At 46.7% G+C, this 20,914-nt stretch overlaps 1 protein-coding gene across 1 annotated transcript; it reads left to right on the top strand.

Annotated features, from left to right (window-relative positions):
* The first annotated feature begins 3,302 nt into the window (after positions 1-3,302).
* LOC141948968 (E3 ubiquitin-protein ligase RBBP6-like) lies at positions 3,303-19,582 on the top strand. Its single transcript, XM_074882080.1, has 7 exons — positions 3,303-3,468; positions 6,428-6,527; positions 7,150-7,186; positions 8,271-8,315; positions 9,503-9,524; positions 18,430-18,576; positions 19,491-19,582. The coding sequence occupies exons 1-7, from the start codon at positions 3,303-3,305 to the stop codon at positions 19,580-19,582; spliced, it is 609 nt and encodes a 202-aa protein (XP_074738181.1).
* Positions 19,583-20,914: the final 1,332 nt, after the last annotated feature.

The raw sequence follows: 20,914 nt of genomic DNA, 5'->3' as shown, positions 1-20,914 counted from the left end.
CCCCACTCTTCTCCCACTTGCTTTTCTGGCCCAAGCAAATCCCGCACTCCTGACGTCAGCACGCGTGTCCATCTCCCATGTCCCAGCGATCCCCGCAGCTCTCCTCGCCAGTTCTTCCAGGGACAGTTCATCTTTCCGGTACGTGAAGGACCAGCAGGGCCACCACGTCAGACGAGCTGTGCTCTCGTCAGTGGCATTAACTCTCCTCTGCAGTTGCTGAAAACACTGTGCCTGACACACGGCAGTGCAGCGCTGTCTCATGCCCCCATCACGCTGCTGGCTCCCAGATGCTCTCTTGTGCTTCCCTTGAGCTCCCTGTAGGTCTTCTTCCCCCTCCTCAGTTTTGGCCAGCCAAAGAACATCCAACTTATGACTCTCAAATTCTTCCCACTCTTCTAAATATCTTCGTGGGGGTCTCAGCCTTCTGCCCTTCAGATCAGTAGCTTATCATAACAGGAGAAGGATAGCACTTTTTTTCCCCAGGTAAGCAAATACTTAAACTCTTTGTTTAAATATAAAAATTAAGAGGAAGGAAAAAATAAGAGCCAAGTGGAAAGTGAAAGTTTAATTTGGTGCTGAAACAGCTTGAATACTTCTGCTGCAGCTGTGGCAGGGGGCTGACACTTAAATGTCTGATCAGGAGAAAAGCAAAAATCCTTCCGCTAAGGTTTCAAATTACAAAATAACTTCATCTAAGGGAAGACAAAATGTCTATATGTAAATATTGCTGTATGTTCATAGTGCCTTCTCAGCACAGTGTTTCTCTTACGGCACGAAGAAACTACTGGTATGAAAAGTTAGGAATTTTAAGTGTTATTTTGAAGCAATTTACACTTAAATCAGCAGTAGTGAGGAAACAGTCAAGAATTTGGCTTGCAGAATGGGAGATGATTCGTGACTTTCCCCACAGCTTTTCCCGTGAATGACGTTTACAGCTCTCTCACTGTGTGGCAGTGCCAGGCTTTGTCAGGGTCGGTCTGGTCAGGACCTCAGCAGGCTCCTTGTCCATCACTACGATTCTTCAGTCAGCAAAGACAGAAAGAAGGCCGGGCAGCACTGCCGCCATTGGCCGAGCGTAGCCCCGCCCCCATCCGGCTCCTAGCAACCTGGGCAGCAGCACTGCTGCTATTGGCTGAGCGAAGCCCCGCCCCTGCCCGGTTTCCTAGCAACCAGGGCAGCACTGCCGCTATTGGCTGAGTGAAACTCCGCCCCCATTTGGCTCCTAGCAACCTGGGCAGTAGCACTGCTGCTATTGGCCGAGGGAAGCCCCGCCCCCATTGTGTCCTAATAATGCCCAGGATGCGACCAGCAGTGCCAGGGCAGCGGCGCTCATTTGAGGAGGAGGAGGCGAGTAGTGAGGAGGTGGTGAGTAGTGAGGAGGAGGAGGAGGCGAGTAGTGAGGAGGAGGCAATTACTGAGGAGGAGGAGGAGGAGGTGATCAGTGAGGAGGAGGCGATCAGCGAGGAGGAGGAGACGGCGAGCAGCATCACGACCATGGCGAGCAGCATCAGGACACGGCGACCAGTGCCACCAGCAGCTCCCAGGTGAGGACAGAGCCAGAGCCAGATCCGACAGGCTCCTCGGCAGGGCTGCCCCTTGCCGCGCCCAGAGCGCCAGCCCTTTGACCTGAGCTGCCCGCCGCCGTGGTGAGCAGGGCCAGGGGGGGCTCCGGGGGGCCCGGGGATGGGCTTGGGGGGCTCCGGGTGGGGTGCTCAGGGGGGCTCCAGAGGGCCCAGGATCACTCTTGGAGGACTCCAGAGGGCCCAGGGCTGGTCTGGGTGGGCTCTGGGGGCCGGGAGTGGCTCAAGGGGGTCTCCAGAGGGCCCAGGGCTGGTCCAGGGAGGCTCCGGGGAGAGGGGGGGGGTCCAGGGGCCGGTCCGGTCGCTGTCCCTCCCACGCGGTCCCAGGGGTTGGCAGCAGGGGGGCCACGGGGGCCACGGTGCAGTCGGGGTCACCCCTTGCGTGTGAACTGGGTGGCTGCGCTCGTTTCACGGCCCCTGGCCTTTCAATTCTGTAAGAATAACGATGTGGAATTGAGCACTGCAAACAGCTGGAAGCCCTGAAGGTGTTTCCCGGCGCTCAGCGCGGGCAGAGCGGTGGTTCTGGGTGAGGGGTTTGGCTGGAGGGAGCCATTGGGCGCAGGTCGGCACCTTGAACCCGGCTCCTCTGCACATCCCGGGCCCCTGCGCCGCGGTGACGGCGTGTGCTGGGAGCGGGGCCGCTGGCCTCAGGCCTTCCCCTTGTTGTTGTCTGGCTTCAGAGCTGCAGGTTGTGAGTTTCAGAGCAGCCAAACAGTGAGGGTAGACAAAGGTTCAACAGTCAGGTGAGACAAAGAGTAAAGGAAGTAGTGTGAAGCTTTTGAAACAAAACCCAGGTGAATGTGAGCGGTGTCTCCGTGGGGCAAGGTGAGCGGTGGTCTCACTGAGGTCAGATGGCCAGGGCTGAAGGGGTCCTGCAGATTTTTCAGCAAAGATACGAGGTGATTTGGAGAGACTGTGGCCTCTCCCTCCCGTGGTTATCACCTGAGTAAAACGGTACGTGTGCTTAAGGGTTTGGTGGGCTTGGAAGAGACCAATTAATTATTGTTGGGCTCCAAAGCCCCATCCAAATGTCGCCTGCTGACTTGGGTCAGTTTTGTTCAGTAGTTGTGTCCCGGCATGGCTTCTGACAAGCACGGCAGTAGTAGCTGAGGTTAATAACTGTGGAAGCCAGAGCAGTTCCTCGAGGTGAAGTCCCTGAGGCGCAGCGCGGGGCAGCGGGTGGCCCAGCCGTGGGCAGCGGCTCCCCCTCGGAGCAGGAGGGTCAATGTACACGTGTCAGAGCCCTGGCTCCTCACACAGCACCAGCCTCCTTTTGCGGAGACGGGGGATTGTTTTCCTGGCTTTTCATCTTCTGAATAGATGGCCCTCAGAGAGAGAGGAACCCCCTGGCCGTATTCGCTTGGCGTAAGCTTGGAAGCACCAAACAAAAACATTTTTGCTGAATAGTGTCATAAAGGCAGCAGTTACCTTCTGGATGCCTGTACTGGCACGTAGATGGCAAAATCCCATTCTCTGTGATGGACTTGCACCATCTTTTGAGTCCTAGGCCCACATGGGCCTGTTAGGCCATTCCCAGCTGGGACTCACAAAGTCCTTACCAGCAGAACATAATGAACATATCAGAACATAATGTTTTGATGTTTAGGTTTTATAATCTGTTTTCACTGCTTTTGGTTGGGTACAAGTGCTTTGTTCTAAGTTCTCCTCACCTTTATTTCTTCTTCTAGAACTCGAACCGAGCCAGCGAGTGGAACATCAGCCATGCCGTGCGTGCATTACAAGTTCTTCTCCCTGCTGCAGTACGACACAGTCACCTTCAGCGGCCTCAACATCTCCCTGGGCCACCTGAAGCGCCAGATCATGGGCCGCCACAAGCTGAAGGTGACCAACTGCGAGCTGCAGATATCCAACGCCCAGACCGGAGAAGGTGCGTGGGGGCGGCGGGCACGGGGCCTCGGGCACTGCCCAGCTGGCGGCGGCCACGGCCTGCGGGAGCCACACTCTGCTCTCTGTGGCTTGTCCCCACGTGGCGTGAGTCAGCCTGGGGCCCGTCCCGCCGGCGTGCGGGGAACCTGGAGGGCAAGTGGCGCCAGCGATTCAGTGAGGTGGGAAGGGACAGTGCGATTCGGCCACCGTCGGTAGCTGTGGCTTGTGCGGGGACCTCACAGAGCCGTTCCGATCTGTTGTTAGACACGGAGCTGGGCGTAGGAGACTACGTGGTCGATGTGCAACGTCTAGTGCTTGCAAAAGCCCAGTAGCCACTTACCGGCCATCACTGGCAGTAAAACAAGTTTTGTGCTAGAAGGGAGTGGGAATCAACAATGGTGTTGGCTCCAGCTTTGTTGAACATTTCTGTTGGAGCTTCTGCTTGGACAAGTGTGAAAAGTAGCCCTGTTGAGCGTGATGTCGCTGCTCAATCTGCAGATGTGGAGTCGTGGCGAGGCAGAGTGACACTGGTAGTTGCCAAGGCCCCGCAGCTACACGGGATGTTGCTGCCTGCGGGGAACAGGCTCCTGCTGGCAGATGCCAGTTTTGTCTGAGAGCTGTTAGACTAAGCTGGCAGCTGTTAAATTCAAAGGGAGCAAACAGAAATTTCCAGGGACTTCAGGACTAATGCTCCAGCTTTAGTCCTTTCCTATTTAAAACCAAAAAAGTTAACTTTTAAGTCTACATTGTTTGACTTCACCAGATTTCATCATTGACACAGATTTCATCACCAAAATGAACTCAATTAATTGACGTGAAGGAAAAATAAATGTATGAAAGCCAACAGGTGTCAGGTCCCTTCACAGAACTACCTCGGCAGCGCACTCCGCTGTTTGTAAACCCTCTTCCACAAATCCTCTGCCTCAGTGACCCAGCTGGTGGGATGCTTCAAGTCCCACATACAAATATGTGCCGTGATAAGTGTCCTGCGCAAATAAAGCCTTTACTTCACCAGGTTATTGTCACTCTTCAGTTTTCAGTTGATCCATTTCAATGTGTACTGATTGACTTTTAAGGGGAATTCATTTTTCTATCAGTCTGGTATTAGATGGCTGGAGGTCTCCTCCCTGTGCACTTCACAAGTGGATTGAAAACAAGCATCCCTCCCTCTGTCTATATATATCTCATGCAAGGACAGTCTATTCAGAAGGCAGATGTCAATGCTTCTAATGGTCAGTGAATTGTCATAAAATACAAAAAGAGGACCCATTCCTCTCTTTGCATCATACACCTGTTGTGCATGTTCCAGCTGACCTCTGCACGCTTGCAGAATTGGCGAATAAGTGCACTGGCTGCTGTCCTCATATACACAGCCTCCCTCGAGGAGAGGTGCTGCCACCTGCAATCCTCTGCAGACCTACCAGAACCCTCAGCTGGGCACAGGCGTAGCAAACTCCTGCCTTTTTGTGGAGCCACTGTTACTTATCCTGTGCCTCTGAAATCTCAGTCCAGTGGTTTGTGATCTGGACCAGAAAGAACACTCTGTATGACTCCGTTCAGCAGGTGGAAACAGCTGCTTTGGGCTTCCAGAGCTGCAGCTGGCATCATCTCCCCGTTGCTTGTCAGCCTCAGTGCTCTTTGAGCTCCTCCGACATCAAAAAGTCCCATCTCAGGCCTTTCCTGACAGGTGGCTGTGTAATGGTGAGATTCCCCATTTGAGCAGAGCTCTAGGCGTTGGTTTCAGGGTATGACTTCTGTAAAAGCTTTGGGTTTTGTCATTAGTAGTACTTTCACAGCAACTTTGGCTTTCGGGCCATTGTTCTGATTCGGCCTCCATAGGTAACGGCTTTTAATAGTTAAAACTGTAGGCAGATCACAGGGCATGGCTGCTGATGGTGCTTTAAAACATTTAGTCATATCCAGCTTGTGCAAGTACAATATATAAACCATTCTCATGGAGACGTCTTTACATGTGAGACTCACTCATGGGAGATCTTCACATTTGAGGCTCACTCAGTCAAAGCGTCTCAGGTAGCTCCTCCTCTTCAAAAGACGAACACGGTGTAAGCCAAGGCAAAGCATGGAGACCTTCAGGCACGCTCTGGTTTCAAAAGGCTTTTCAGAAGACTTGTCTTCGTAATTAATTTCATTTGAGTCTCTCTGCTCTGCAAAAAGTGAATTGAAAGAATTCGCGTCCCTTTGGCTTATTCAAGCTAGATGATTAGCTTAAGAGAGGAGACACCACTTTAGTTGGAGCCAGTTCTGCCCTACGTGTGAAAGCAAGCTCAAAAAACCCCTCAGGTTCCTGTGATCCAAACTCCAGCACTGCCAGTTCCGTTTGCATTCGCATGTACAGCCCTGAGCAGCTGACAGTGTGGCTGTCGATGGACGAAGCCCCGAGAAGCAGAGAGCTGGCGGCTCTCTTCTGTGTTCTGTCAGTCCCCAGCACTCGCAGCCCAGGGGAATCGTTTTTAGGGAACAGCTCGGAAAGCAGCGGCGCAGAGTTTTCATGCTTTAGCCGAGCGCCTGCTTTGTTGCAGGGTAAGCTGGTCAGACTTTAGAATCTGGTTTACGCAGGTGAGACTTTGCTGTGGTTTGTTCCTCTCCAAAGATCTCTCGGGTTTGTAGCCTAACAGAAGCAAAAGCAACTTGAGCTAGGTCAGGAAAGAACCTCAGGCATGAGCAGACTCTCCTTTAGTGACCTCTGAGACCATTTTGCTGCTGGCATCCAAAGTGTTTGAAAAGAATGGAAAAGGTTTTGCTGCTGGTGTTTGATTCTCAAACCTGAAGACTTCTTGAAAGGTTCTGTTAGTGTGTTGAGACGACGGGAGTGCCATGTCACATACAAAATTTTGCTTTTCTGTCTGTGAAGGGGTTCTCTCAAGTGCTATGTAATTACACATTAATATACATTCTTACGAACTGACTAATGTTTTCTTCTGTATTGGTGTTGTTTTCAGAATACACCGATGATAACAGCCTGATTCCTAAGAACTCCTCGGTGATTGTTAGAAGAGTCCCTGTTAGAGGAGTCAAAACTACCAGCAAAACACGATTTATGTAAGTACCCATAAAGCACTGTAGTCTGTGAGGGGTTGCAGTGTGTTAACTTTTTGTATGGAGATTAGTTTACAGAGGCATTCGGAGTGTATCTTTCTTCTTTTTACTGCTTTTACAGTAAAGAGAGATACGCATGTTCCCCTCTCAGAAGAGTCTGTCAGTGTTTGACTGTGTCTTGCATGTGGGGGAGGCGGGGTGGGATATGGCAGGTATTCTTATGCCTCAGATCTGGCTTTCTGGCATACTGGCTACAGAGGAAAGACCAAGGGTCGCTGTTTGGATGGTTGATTATTTAAGAGCACAAAGCTGTAGCACAGACTTCATCGTTTTGATACTTACACAGCAGAGACAAAATATCTGAGGACTTCCTCTGGCACTGTTGTGTTCTAGAGCTGTAAGTCGGACAGTAATTGCTGACAAACTAGAAATGGGATTTTTTTTTTTTTAGTTGCACTGAATGTGCCAAGAGAGAACAGTTTATGTATACAAATACATTTCCACGTTCACTAGACTATCAGAACATAATGCCTTGATGTTCAGGTTTTATAATCTGTTTTCACTGCTTTTGGTTGGGTACAAGTGCTTTGTTCTAAGCTCTCATCACCTTTATTTCTTCCTCTAGAACTCGAACCGAGCCAGTGAGTGGAACACCAAAAGCGGTATGTAAAAACACAACCTCACACTTTTTTTCTACACACTGCACTTAATTCTAAACAACGTAGCCTCGTATTAATCTCCCAAACATTAACTTAATCTGTTCTGCAGCAAGACATAGTATATGTTGTAGAGACCATGTATTTGATTCACAGCACAGTGAAAACTGAGTAATGCCACCATTTGCACAGTTCTAATGTGAATATTGGTATTTGTGCCTAGTGATGCATTGTGTTTCATATTGAATATGCTGGAATATTTCCTGAATGACTTTGTGTTGTACAGATAATGTAGGATTGGTTTTAGATCAGGTAGGTTCAAGGTTTGCACAATTCAATGGTGCTGTGTTCTACATCTGTCTGTCTAGAGCTAGTATGTTTGTATAGGCTGTCGTGTGCTCTTTGTTTCTTGCAATTAAAATTGTTTGGAGTGTATTTTTTCCATTTTCACACTGTATCACTTAGCTTTTGTTTTTAAATACTTTCTTTGCCTAACAGTTTGGGAAGATGTTATCAAAACCCACTGAGAAACCATTGTTGTTCCACTTGGTACTGTTTCTTACTTTTGACTTGGCGGTTCAAACAAATCCCAAAATCAACGTATCCCATACATTTTGAGGACAGTTCTGTGCAGCTAAGATTCCTTTTCGTGTCCTGAAATACTTGGGTATTTGTTCCTAAAGCTGTATAACTGAAGTGCTATTGTTTGGCCTCCTCTGAGTACTTAAAGGTCTCTAACGGATTGCTGTGAGTTTAAATGTTGTTGCTACCTGAAGTGGCATTCCTAAGTTCTGCATTTGATCTTTCCGTTTTATCCGATGAAACGGTTTAGTTTCACAGTTTGTCTGCAAATGCAAATACCTAAAACCCAGCGCACCGAGTTCAGCTGCTTCTCATGAACCACGTTGGCCCTCTGAAGCTGTCATAGGTTTGGACTTTGTTTTGAACCAATACAATTACATTAGGTTGGACATGTCTCTTTCCGTGACACTCGGAGGATAGAGTGCAGACTTTCAGACTACAGTAGAGGTTAACTTTTGCTATGTTTCGATTGTACAACTTGAATATGTGTTTAATTTTTTGTGAACAGATTGAGGACTCTTCTGCACCCACTCCTCTGGCCCAGCTCATTAAGGTATGTGTATATTCTTGTCAAAGACTTAAAAAAACCCCACCACCACCAACAAAAAACCCCACTGGCTTCATATTTTTAAGTCTTGTACGGTGATGTATAACTGGATAACTGCTGTAATGTGAACAAAACTTAATTTTTAATAATTTACAGTATTGGTTTTAACTTTAGAATGTGTGTATATTTCCGTAGCACCCTGTAAAGAGTAGTTCCCAGTTTGGGAGGACAGAAGGGGAGTCCCTCAACACAATGTTGCACTATTGCTCATCTTCAAGACATAAAGAAGCAGCACTTCAGGACCTGTTTACTGTTTCTCAGACCTTTTGTTAATTTTGTGTTGGAGACCGACACAATTTTCACAGAAGAATTTAACTGGCTGCAAGTTATGGACATTTCGGGGGGGGTTGCAACAGCCAAAATAGAAGCGTTTGTGTAACACGGACAATTGCGTGGCTACGGTTGAGTTTCTAGTCACTGCAGTTATAGAGCCGCTCTCTGAATGCTGCACAGTTTCATAACTTGTAGTCTATGGAGAGTGGACAACACACCCTAATTTGTTTGAACGCAGACTGTAAATTGTGTAAATGTGCCTAATTGTTTGCAGGAATATCCCAATGTGTTAGTGCAGTGTATTAGCAGAGGTGGCCTTCTGAAGCTGCTGTAATGCCATGGTTTGCTGTGGAACTGCTTGCATTTTTTGCTCAACAATGTGTCACTTTGTCTGGGAAAGCACTAGTGGTTGCACTTTGTGAAAAGGCGTAGTGTGAGCCTGTCAAATTACTGGTCTTAAAGAACAGAGGAGGCAGGGCCTCGTGCAGAGGGGCTAGTTCTTTCTTCTGAAAATAAAGGCTGGAGTTCGAGAAATCTCTTCCCACTCTCCTCTTCCCTCTCTCACTGCAGAATTAAATTGTGTACATTTGGGGAAAAAACCCCAACAGTTACTTTGGAAGGTAGTCACCAGAAGAAATTGTTGGTTCTGTAAACTCATGTGAAGTTTGACTCTAAAATGTGAAAAACTGTCCAAGTGCTGTACACATTAAAGCTTTTGAGAAAATGTAGGTATTTCAGAAAAATGCAGGAATGTAACGTAAAGCAGCTCCAAACTGTTATACTCCAACCTCCTCAGTGCAGACGGGCTTGGCATGGAGGCAATGTGTTGACAAGTTTTCTGCTTTGTTATTACCTTGTAGGAAATTCCATATTTGAATTATGGTCTGTGCCTAGCAATGGTTTGTGGGGTTTGGATGTGTCTTGTAAACTGTCTGGGTTTAAACAAATTGGTCAAGTGTCTGTAAAGTTTTCTGTAAATGGTAACGGAAGGGGTTTCATAGATGTCGGTCTGGATTATGTTACTGTTGTGTCTATAAAACAACCATTTCATAAACTGTTGAAACTAGTGGGTTGCTTTTGCATATAAACTCAAAACCATGAGTGGTTGCTCTGAATGATGGGTGCTTGGAGGTCCGTGTCCTTTACATCCCTCCCTTAGACCCTGCTGGGATCTGGACTAGTGTGTAATGAGAACATTTGAACAAATGCTACTTACAAAAAATCAGCTGGCTTTGATAATTTGAAGGTCTAGTTCTGCGTAAGGTTTCTATTACAATTTGTGTGTTAGAAGGGCACAGCAAACAGGAAAAAATCTGCAGGTTGTGCTGACCATAGTTAAATCACTTACCGTGAAGAAGTGAGTAGGCAGGGGACATGCAGTCTGGGCTGCCTACAGCACACCATGGTCCAATTTCTGCTGGAAAGAATCTTTTGTCTTGCTGAGGAATTATAAAAAGCTTGATTCCTCTTAATGCTTCTGTGTCTGAAGCTGAATTTCGGTGAGCAAAAGCAACTTCCCTGACTCTTAAGTTGTGTGTCCTTTTAATGCTGCAAAGTGTAAACACGGATACTTGCATACATCTCCATTAAATGTACAGCGGAGATTTTCTCCTTCAAATAATCTGGAGCTCAGGAATCCATTTAAAAATACTGGATAATGTAATTTTTTCTACGCAGAGCTTCAGTCTGCTTGGAAGACATTTGGATTGGTTACACAAGTCTTTATGTAAGGTACAAACAGAGCCTCAGGTTTTGAGTGCCCAAGAATGCTCCTTCCAAGCAGGTTAACGGGCACAGAGACACCATGTGATGGCGTAAGGGCTCCCCAGAACATCTCTGGGACAACTCTGGCTCATAGAAGCAGCTGCTTTCCTGCAACCTCAGCTACTGCTGGGCTGCTTTTTACAGGGTTGGGTGAGTCTTTGGCTGGGGGAGCTTAAACGTGTTTCTAATGTGCGTGTCCAATAATTACCTGTTAAACAGACCGGCAATCTGGCTGAAGCCAACGCTTCCGAGGAAGATAAAATACGAGCTATGATGATCCAGTCTTGCCGTCAGTACGATCCAATCAAGTAAGTGTTGGCAAAGTCCTACCTGTTCTTTGAAGACTATGGAAACATTGTAGAGATGGTTGTTGGAACAAGAGAGACGCATACATACCATTTTCTTTTTTTCCCAAAAACCTTTTAGTTACGTGAAGAAACCCTTGGGTCCACCTCCACCGTCCTATATTTGCTTTCGCTGTGGAAAACCTGGGCACTATATAAAGAACTGCCCAACAAATGGGGTAAGATTGTGGGGGGCTTCTGGTGTCACTTGGTTTTTCACTTGTTTTACCTTGGCAGTTACACAGCAGTTACATGAATACCCCTATTAGGAATTGTTTCTCTTGGGCTGAAGTACAGAGGTTCTATGGCAGTGGTGCAAAGCCCTTCAAAATTCCAGGGAAAGCTGGGATTTTCAATGGGAAATTTTCTTTCTTCGAGGGCATAGTCCTTGTATATGTGCATAGATCTTTCTCTGTGAACTTTAATGTATATTTTTATATATTTCAATGTTACTGCAAATTTTTCTCGTCTTAACTCTTTTTAATGACAGTTTGCAGTTTTTAGTATTTTGTAGAAAAAGATGACGTTTCTCTTGACCCCATCTATTGAATATTTGCGTGTTATAATTACACAAGTCTCTGGTTGAGTATTCAGGCCATTTAACGTTACTCACTGAACGTACGTGCATCAGCTCTGAATTCAACCTTCATCTGTAGGTGGTGAATATCAGTGTCCCCAGTGGCCGATCCAGAGCCCTGCATTAAGCTCTCCCTCTGAACTGCGCTTTGGAGGAGGAGGGGGTTTGTGCCTCTCCTCTGAGGGGATGGGGAGCTGAGGGATATTTCACCCTTAAGGACCCTGAAGTTGAGCCAAAGAATGTCGACTGCGTTCAGAACACTGCTCGAGCCTTTGGAGCATCCTGGCTATATTCATTTAGGAAAAAGAGTATTTCGGTCGAGCAACCCTTAGGCTAGGTAAAAGGAGAGGATTAAAGGCCTTTCCTGCTTAAAATAGTGGTTGAAATGTCGTTTTAAGTGTGGGTCTTAAGATGAGCTATGTCTGCATTTCTTTTCTTAACAGGACAGTAATTTTCAGTCTGTTCCCAGACTTAAAAAGTGCACAGGAATTCCCAGGAGTTTCATGGTGGAGGTGGAAGATCCCAATACCAAGGGCGCTATGCTGACGAAGACTGGAAGATATGCAATACCAATTATTAATGCGTGAGTATGGAATTAGCTGGTCTGACCAAAAAGTGAAGGAGAGAAGCCACGTGTCAGTGTCTGAGTGGCAATGCCACCAAGCTGGCCAGCATCTGTAATTACGGGGGAAGAAGCACTGTCATTGTATCTTAACCTTAAAACCTGTGATGATTTCTAATATTAAAATAGGGCAGTGCTGCTGCTCACGCCCCTGAACGTTGGTTAAGCTTGTGGTATGCTAAGAATCCGTATTTCTGCAAAACATTTCAGTCGTGTTTACAGTGGCGTCATTCTTTTTGAAAGCTCCTTTTGCTTCTGCTTTATCTTGCTAAGGCTTCTTGCAGAATTTAACAAACAGCTGTTGGACTGAGATTCCCTCTGCCTCTGACATTTATCAGATCCCATGTGTGAAGCAGAGGGATGTTTACCTGTTGCTGTAAACTAAGAAAATCCTGCTGTGTGCTGACAAGAGTGGCTGTTTTAAAATGCACTCGGTAGCAGCTCTGTTTTTCCGTCATGGATCTCCTTTTGCAGAAGCTGTAACATAGACTTCTTCCATTTATAAAACATAATTACACAGAGACTGACTTTATCCTGAGCCTGCGATTGACATTTACCCTCTGGCAAAGGAGAGGTGGGATTCATTTCACCTGGTTTCTAGCTGTCAGAAAATGATTTCTCTAGTCTGAGCTAATTTCTTAGTTGATCCAATGAATGGAAGAGTTCTGCAGAAGGAAAATTGTTCCCCCCTCCCTTTTCTAGCACTCTGGCTATAGAAAAGTAGTTTAAACTAAATGTCTGTATTTTTGAAGGCTAATGTGGAGTGAGAATGACACCTACTGTCTTCATTGGATAAAATCCAAAGCTTGGGAAAGTTCTCCTTTATCCATCTTTAACTTTTTTTCTTTTTCCTTCCCCATCCCCCCTCCAGGGAAGCTTATGCCAGAGGAAAGAAGGAAAAGCCTCCCTTTTTACCAGAGGAGCCATCTTCTTCCTCCCTTTCCTCAGACGATCCTATTCCGGAGGAGCTGTTATGTTCCATTTGTAAAGAAATCATGGCTGATGCAGTCATTATTCCCTGCTGTAGAAACAGTTACTGTGACGAGTGTAAGTGTTACTGCCATGTTTGCTAATTCAAAACATCACACCTGATCTTCTGACAGCAGAAAGATCATAACATTCCTTTGTTACCAGCTCTGTTTAATACTAAAGTGTACCCTGAATAGGAAAGGACTCTTCTTGTAGAAAGGAAAAAACAAAGGCAGAAGGCTTTTTTCCCTTTTTATGCATCTAGTTAAATCCTCTTTCCATGCAGAAGGATGAGTACGAGAAGAGTGCGTAATGCTGCAGCTGATTACAGTGTTAGTTATCAAATGCATTGAGTTTGTGCACAGTCCTTTCTCTCATACAAAACTATAGAGCCAACGCTGGTGACTTACTGTGGTCTGCAGCAAATGGCTCGTTAGGCATTTAATCCACATTCTTCTCCACGGGAGAGTTGGTTAAAACCGTCAGAACTTGAACCTACTAATGGTTTTTGGAGATGTGTCTTATTCATGAACCTTGAGGTTGGGGACTTCTCACTGTGCTGGACAGTGGAGAACAGACCAGTCAGAACATCAAGGCACGGCCTGCTCTACATCTTCAAATGTTACAATAGTGCAATAGCAAAACTGGGCAGCTATTTCCTGCATACTAGAAATTTTTTACACTGCTGAACATTTATAGCTTCATGCTCTCAGTTCGGAACCATATTCGCCCATTAACCATCTACAGGCCTTTGTAATTGATTAGAACCCAGACAATGTCCTTAGTTTAGCTAAAACCTATTTTGATGATTCTGATTATACCCAGGTATTAGAACGGCATTACTGGACTCTGAGGAACATACATGCCCAACATGTCATCAGGCAGGTGTTTCTCCCGACACTTTAGTTGCCAACAAGTGCCTACGCCAGGTAACGCAGTGACTTTTAGATAAACTGTTTGTAAGAAAAGTCTAGTCAGTCAGTTAGCTGAAAGGGAAGAAAATATTAATGTACACCTCCTTAAACAAGGCTAAATGGAATAAGGCTAAATTTACTTTGTAAATACATTCCCTGTTGTTACAGAAGCTGACAACTCTTGAGCGACAATCTGGCAAATTCAGGTCACACTTGTGTTCAACAGGATTGCCTCAGTTTCAAATTCAGTGTTAACACCGGAGTGCTTTACATACAGATAGTCTGAGTTACCAGCCATTAACACCAGTGTTTAATGGGATGCGTTCATGTATCACAGAAGGGTTTGGCTTGGAAGGGACCTTAAAGCCCATCCAGTCCAACCCCCCTGCCACAGGCAGGGACACCTTCCACTAGCCCAGGTGGCCCAAAGCCCCGTCCAACCTGGCCTTGAACCCTTCCAGGGAGGGGGCAGCCTCAGCTTCTCTGGGCAACCTGTGCCAGGGCCTCACCACCCTCACAGGGAAGAATTTCTTCCTTAGATCTAATCTGAATATATCCGTATGTTGGTTTATTTTAGGATGGAGAGTATATACGGGAATACACAAGTAATTCTACTCTGTGGAGGCTTTTGTTCATTGAGCTACTGAAGGTTCATGTTACCTCTTTGTAAATATTTTTCTGCCTCTAGGCTGTGAACAACTTCAAAAATGGAACTGGGTATGCACAGGTGATCCGTAAGCAGAGGCGGCAGCAGCAGCAGCCACCAGCACATCCACCAGCTCTGACCCCTCCTGCTGCGCTGGTGGCTGCCAGGGGACGTCCTCAATCTTCCCCCCTGTCAATCCATGGTTTGCGGGAAGAGAAGGTAGGTTTTCTTCCAGCATATGCAGTGATTTTCGTATTTTAGTAGAGCTTATTTTCCAACTGTTTGCACTGATTCACAAGGGCTATCTGGTTCCTGGACTGAGACAGCCAGCATTGCCGAGTCTTCTGGGCTACCAAGGACGATCGATACCCACAACTGGTAAGTAACTGTAACTTACAAATTTCGCTTAAAAAAATTATCTTGAGGTAAACTGAAAGGGATTTTTTTTCTCTCCCCATGCCAAAAGGTCATCCAGTGAGAGCCGGCAAAATTCGCTCGGCCAGTGGCAGACCAGACTGGGAAGTGTAAGTATGCTACAGAAATTCAATATATTGCTGCTTGTAACCTGTTAAACGAGGCCGTAACACATAACGGACACAACAGCTGATTTATAAGGGAATAAGTATGCACAGATCGTTGTGGAGAATACATGTGGTAACTAATTTTTAAATGGCTTAATTTGAATTGGCCTTCACAAAGGGGATCTGTGCTCTCAGGAAGATTATTTAAAATAAAACTCCAGTACATGATTGAAAAGAGGACTCTGAAGAATGAAGTCTTTCTGAGGCAATCATAATTACGTGTGAAAATGAAACCTAATTAAAGGATCAGATGGAAAGGCACCCTCTTGATTACTGAATAGGGCTGAAGAAATTGATTTCCCAATAGAAATCAGCCTCCAATATTCTTTTTTTAACAACTTAGTTAATACTGATTGAGCAAACTACTGGAAAAGGCAAGGCTGTTACTTTACTATTTAGTCATCTCAAGCAGCCAAGCTGCTTTCTCTCGGTTGGAGAGAGAGGAGTCTCTTTTGGTTTATTGCAGCATCGTTAGTCCTTCCTTTTGGTATCTCTGTGTTATAGATCGATTGTAAGGGTGAACTGTGTGTATAAAATCTTAAAGATAAGTCAAAACAAAAACCAGGGTCCATCCCACAGATTGTCTAAAACCTCAAGTTCAGTATGCAAAAAATAACAATTCAGGGCCAAGAACGGGCCAAAGACGTCACCATGAGGCAGCAACCTAGGAAGCGTGTGCGGAAGATGTTAAAAGAAGTTTGAGAGAAGATGAGTAAATGTCTGTGCAGTACTTTGAAGATCAGAACTGTGATGTATTAAGCGTGTCAAGGTGTGGCAGAAGAGCGCTTGGCACGTGTCTCTTTTAGCACGGGCAGCCTCCGGCCACAGTTGCCAAACTGACTATAAGAAGGGGAGACTGAGGGATTTGTTGGGGGTGAGGATGTGGAAGGCAAGTATGAGGACCAAGAAATGAGCGTAGTCTCAAATGAACAAAAAGCAGGGAGAAAAATGCTTAAGTTGAGAACAAGAAGTGCTCGCCACCACGCTCCTCCTCCATTCACTTTCCTCTTTAAAATCAGGGCAGAGTGTAACAAGCAGTGACTGGTGTTTTGGGGTTTCTTTAGAAGCTCAAATCGCGGACGCCCGCACAGTGAATGTACCCAGAGGACTCAGGCCCCAGCACTACCAGCATCAACACGCTCTCTGTGCCTGTGCCTCCATCTCCCTTGTATCCTCCACCACCCTCCGCACTTCCTCTTCCCCCGGGGGTACCACCACAACCGTTTCCTCCTCGGTTTCCACCTGGGCAGCCTCCATCTGCTGGGTGCACTCTCCCTCCTCCAGGATATCTCCCAGCTCCTGCAGACACGTCACCAGCTTGAGGACCAGCAGCAGTTCCAATGGCTCATTCAAATGCCATCCCAACGACACAAGCACCTCCTTTGGAGAATCATAGAATCACTGAGGTTGGAAAAAACCTCTAAGATCATCGAGTCCAACCGTTAACCCAACACTGCCAAGTCCACCACTAAACCATGTCCCTCAGCGCCACATCTACCCGTGGATGGTGACTCAACCACCTCCTTGGGCAGCCTGTTCCAATGCTGACAACCCTTTCAGTGGAGAAATGTTCCCCAATAGCTGATCTAAACCTCCCCTGGTGCAACTGGAGGCCGCTGCTTCTCCTCCTATCGCTTGTTACTGGGGAAAAGAGACCAACACCCACCTTGCTACAACGTCCTTTCGGGTAGTTGTAGAGGGTGTTGAGGTCTCCCCGCAGCCTCCTTCTCTCCAGGCTAAACACCCCCAGTTCCCTCAGCCGCTCCTCACAGGACTTGCTCTCTAGACCCTTCACCACCTTCGTTGCTCTTCTCTGGACGCGCTCCAGCCCCTCAGTGTCTGACTTGTAGTGAGGGGCCCAAAACTGAACACGGTATTCGAGGAGCGGCCTCACCAGAGCCGAGGACAGGGGGACCGTCGCTCCCCTGGTCCTGCTGCGATTTCTGACACAAGCAGGATGCCTTTGGCCTCCCTTGTCTAGGGAGGAGTTTGACAGAGCACAACGAGACTTAAAGAAGAGTGGGGGTTTGGCTCAATGAAGTTGGGCTGTTTTTCATGTTTGTGTTTCGATGGCCTGTCGGACGGCAGTTACACTCGAGTGCATCTGACATCAGCAAAACTGACAGAGTGTTTGCTCCAATAGACTTTCTGGGTGCAGATGGCAAACATGCAAAACTAAAACAAGACAAATGTCATCCTAAAACTTTCCCTAAGACTTGTAGGAATTCTAAACTGGTTTTGCTTAAATAGCATGTCCACCTTTGCATCTGCAAGCAGTATGCATTTTCTCATACTGGCCATGTTTTGTTTCTTGGTGTCTTTTTGTGATAAAGGTCAAGCTGTAATTGTAATAAAGGTCAAACTTATCTTAACAGGGAAAAGAAAAAGTCCAGACTCGATGAGTATACACATGGTTCAGGAGCGGATGGAATCTAAAAAGACTCCAAAGGAGCGCAGGCGTTCCTTTTCCAGGTAACTGCTTTACATGTCCTTAATGGAGGAGCAGGCTGGCTAGAGGAATCGGGAGGATCTCCACTGCCCTCTCCAGGTGGATGGGATGATTCCAGGGATTAGCAGGGAGAGGAGTTCTGTATGTGGGGTACTAGCTCAGCTACGGCAGAGATTACAGTTGACTGAGAGTTACAATTTGGCAGCAGTAGCTGAGGAGCAGGTGTCTCTTTCACTGAAGCTTCTCTGCAGTGACACCCTTCACCTCCTGACAGCTGTGAGGAGGCCAGAACCTGAAGAGGTCTAGTGCCTGGGTTTTCTGTGTCTCCCTGTTCTGAGTGTAACCGTTACCTCAAAGCTCTTGGGAGGAGATATGGGAGAGAAATTGTATTCACCTCCTCTTTTGTTTATCTCCTGTGGGTACACGGGGAGACGTTAACCTGGACTGCAAACTGGTGGCTTTCCTAGGAATTTCATTGGAGCAGATGGAGCAGAGGAGCCAGGAGTCATGCGGCCTCACTTCGGAAGGCGTGCGCCTTGCTGTCTGCCAGCGCTGGTGGATTTGGGCCTCTGCCGAAACCCTGCTCCTGCTCCTTGAGCTCTACTGGCTGCGCAGGCGGAGGAGCGCTGACTGTGACAGCGGCAGCCAGCGGGGAAGCTCCAGCGATGCTGAGGAGGAGGGAGAGGACGATGACTGGGAGGGCAAAGCAGACCCCAATGACACCTTGGGTCAAGCCAACCCTCGAGTGGGGACCCCCGCTGCATCTGCCAAGCCCTTCCCAAGAAGTCCTTTCTGACAGGGATGCATCCAGCCTAGGGATGGGGCAGCGCCTACGAACACCTGAGCACCCCCAAGAGCAACATCACCAACCGCCTGCTGCTGGTGCCCCTGAGACCACCCCTCGGGCATGTCTTCCACCAGAGCTGGGCACTGTGGGGGATCCGCCAGCGAGGCGCTGCTGCATCCCCGGGGAGCACCTGCCGGAGTATGTGCTGTGCTTCCTCCTCTGCCCCATGACGAGCCGAACAGAAGCCAGGTCCCCGCTTCCCACGCAGCCTCTGCGTCTTCGTATAGCCTCTGCATCTCAAAATCCAATAAATGGGCTTGTTTTAAGAAATCCTGTGTCCGTGAGAGTAGGGTATTCTCTGCCTGGCTTTCCTGAGCGCTTTGCAGCCTCTCCAGCCCAACAGCAAACCTGGGGCTCTGCGCGCGCATTGGCCCTGAACAAGCATTCTTGCCACATCCAGCAAAACAATCCAAACACTTGTCCCTTGCAGGCACACAGAAGGTGGTGGAAGGGAATTCTCTTGCTGGCTTTCCCGAGTGCCTTGCAGCCTGTCCAGCCCAACAGCAAATCTGGGTCTGTGCGCTTGCTTTGGCCCTGAACTGGTGTTACCGGCAGGGCTTTGGATTTTTCAGTCATGGCTTAATATTCCAGTGATTATATTTAAAGAAGTCAATTATATAATTCAACTAAAATAAGTATGTGTTTTATTAAGAAACCCTATTTTTAAAATATATTTCAGTTTTATAAAAACCCTGAATTACACATTTCTTATAGAAATACATCACTGGAAATCAGCTAGACAATAACCAATGTTTCTGGAATGTCAGTACACTCAAATTGATGGTCAGTCTGTAAAGAAAAAAATTCTTGAGGATTGTCCTGTGTTTGTTCTTCTGGGATACTACCCTTTTGGATCATTCTAGAGGCATTCCAAGAGACACCTGCACTGGGCCAAGGCAATGTAAGGAATAATCGGATTGCCTAATTACTCAATATGGTTGGATATCCTGTGTTCACAAAATTCCCTTGTTTCTCACTGCCTCCCAACTTCAGCTTCAGTGACAGAGAAATAAAACCCACCTCTGCTCTGAGGGTTGAATTTCTACTTCATAACTGCTGTAATATACAAATGATTTTGATTTATATTAAGAATTAAGTTTGGGACTGAGTTTATGCACCTCTGATACGTTGGCAGCTATCCAGCAAATACCTCGAGTTGTGTTCACTCTTTTAGATGTCAGAGTAGACACTGAGGAGGAAACACAGTTCTCAGATGTTTCTCTTTGACAAGGGGCAAGTGTTGGAAACACTGGAAGTTAAATCTTGATGCCTGGAACACAGTAGAGTTTTGGGTTTGACTTAGTGGAAAGAGAATGTGCCCCTGAAAGCAGTTAGCGGAGCGGCCAGGACAAGCAAATTTGTTTTGCTAACACAGTTCAGCAATGTTAGAAAACACTTTTCAAAAAGATTTAAACCTTCCTCTGGACAGGACCAATGAAGCTTCCTTCAGAGCCCATCAGCACCATTTGTTTACAATCAGCCAGAGGGACTGCTGTCTAGTGACAGGAGACACTGTCCAATCCTCGTGGAAATCAGCAGCACCTGCTGTGCGAGTGGGTAAGCAAAACCAACAAGGTGTCGTGAGAGCTCTTTTGCAGCAGCAGGTGTTTTATGTGAGTCAAATCAGAGTAGGAATAGCTTTCCTTGATGAGTCTTCAGTGTCTGTCCTCATCTGTAACTCCATGGGGCTGAGTAAAGTCCTTTACCTCAGCAATACTGCTGCCTGTAAATTCAAGTAATAAGACTCTGGGAATATCTCTGTGTGACCGTTGGAAAGAAATGAATTGTTTAATATTAAGCACTTGTTTCCAAACTGCCCAAAACTATGTCAGGATAAGCAAAGCATATAACTGTCCTTCACCACTGTTGGTGAAAGCTTAGATTATTTCAGCTGGTCAAAACAATTTGTCTTGCCATTGATATTCCCGTGGCAGAGAGCAGAGCTCGTGTGCAGAAAGCAATTCCAGCATCATCCAGAAGGTTCCGTGTTCAGCACTTGGTACTCTGTGCTGGGCTCCCTGCAAACCATCAGGAAAGAAAGGGAAATTCAGCACTCCTCCTTTACCAGACTGCAATATTTTATTAAATTACATTGTGTGTAATTAAATTACACTGTGTGTAATTATTGAGCAAGTATGTTCTTGTGCCTTTGGGAAGTAGATATTTCTGTGCCACCTGCACACACGCTTCAGCAAGCTGCAGGTTTCTACGGAGATACCTGCCTTTTCTGCTAGCCTAGGAGTGGAGTATTTAGCACCGGCTCGAGCAAGTAGTGCAAAGAGGCTGTAGGAATGTCACTTAGGAATGTGCAATACTTAGGGTAAGTATGATTTACAGGGTTCTGGGAATCTTTGACCTGCAGAACTGAAGGAGCAATAAACAAGTGAGTATACTGGGACGTGAAACACTTCTGGCAGTTCTTAAAGTCATCTTGTATCCACTTCTCATTTTCTGTTGCTTAGATTTACCTTGGAGACATATAGTAAGAATAATAACTAATCGTCTGGTTTTTCTTCTCTTCTTAATTCTAATTGACATGCAAACACTCACCACAGATTT

The sequence above is a fragment of the Strix uralensis genome, chromosome 12, assembly GCF_047716275.1.
Source record: "Strix uralensis isolate ZFMK-TIS-50842 chromosome 12, bStrUra1, whole genome shotgun sequence".
Lineage (NCBI taxonomy): Eukaryota > Metazoa > Chordata > Aves > Strigiformes > Strigidae > Strix > Strix uralensis.
This window is presented reverse-complemented; position numbering and strand designations above follow the sequence as displayed.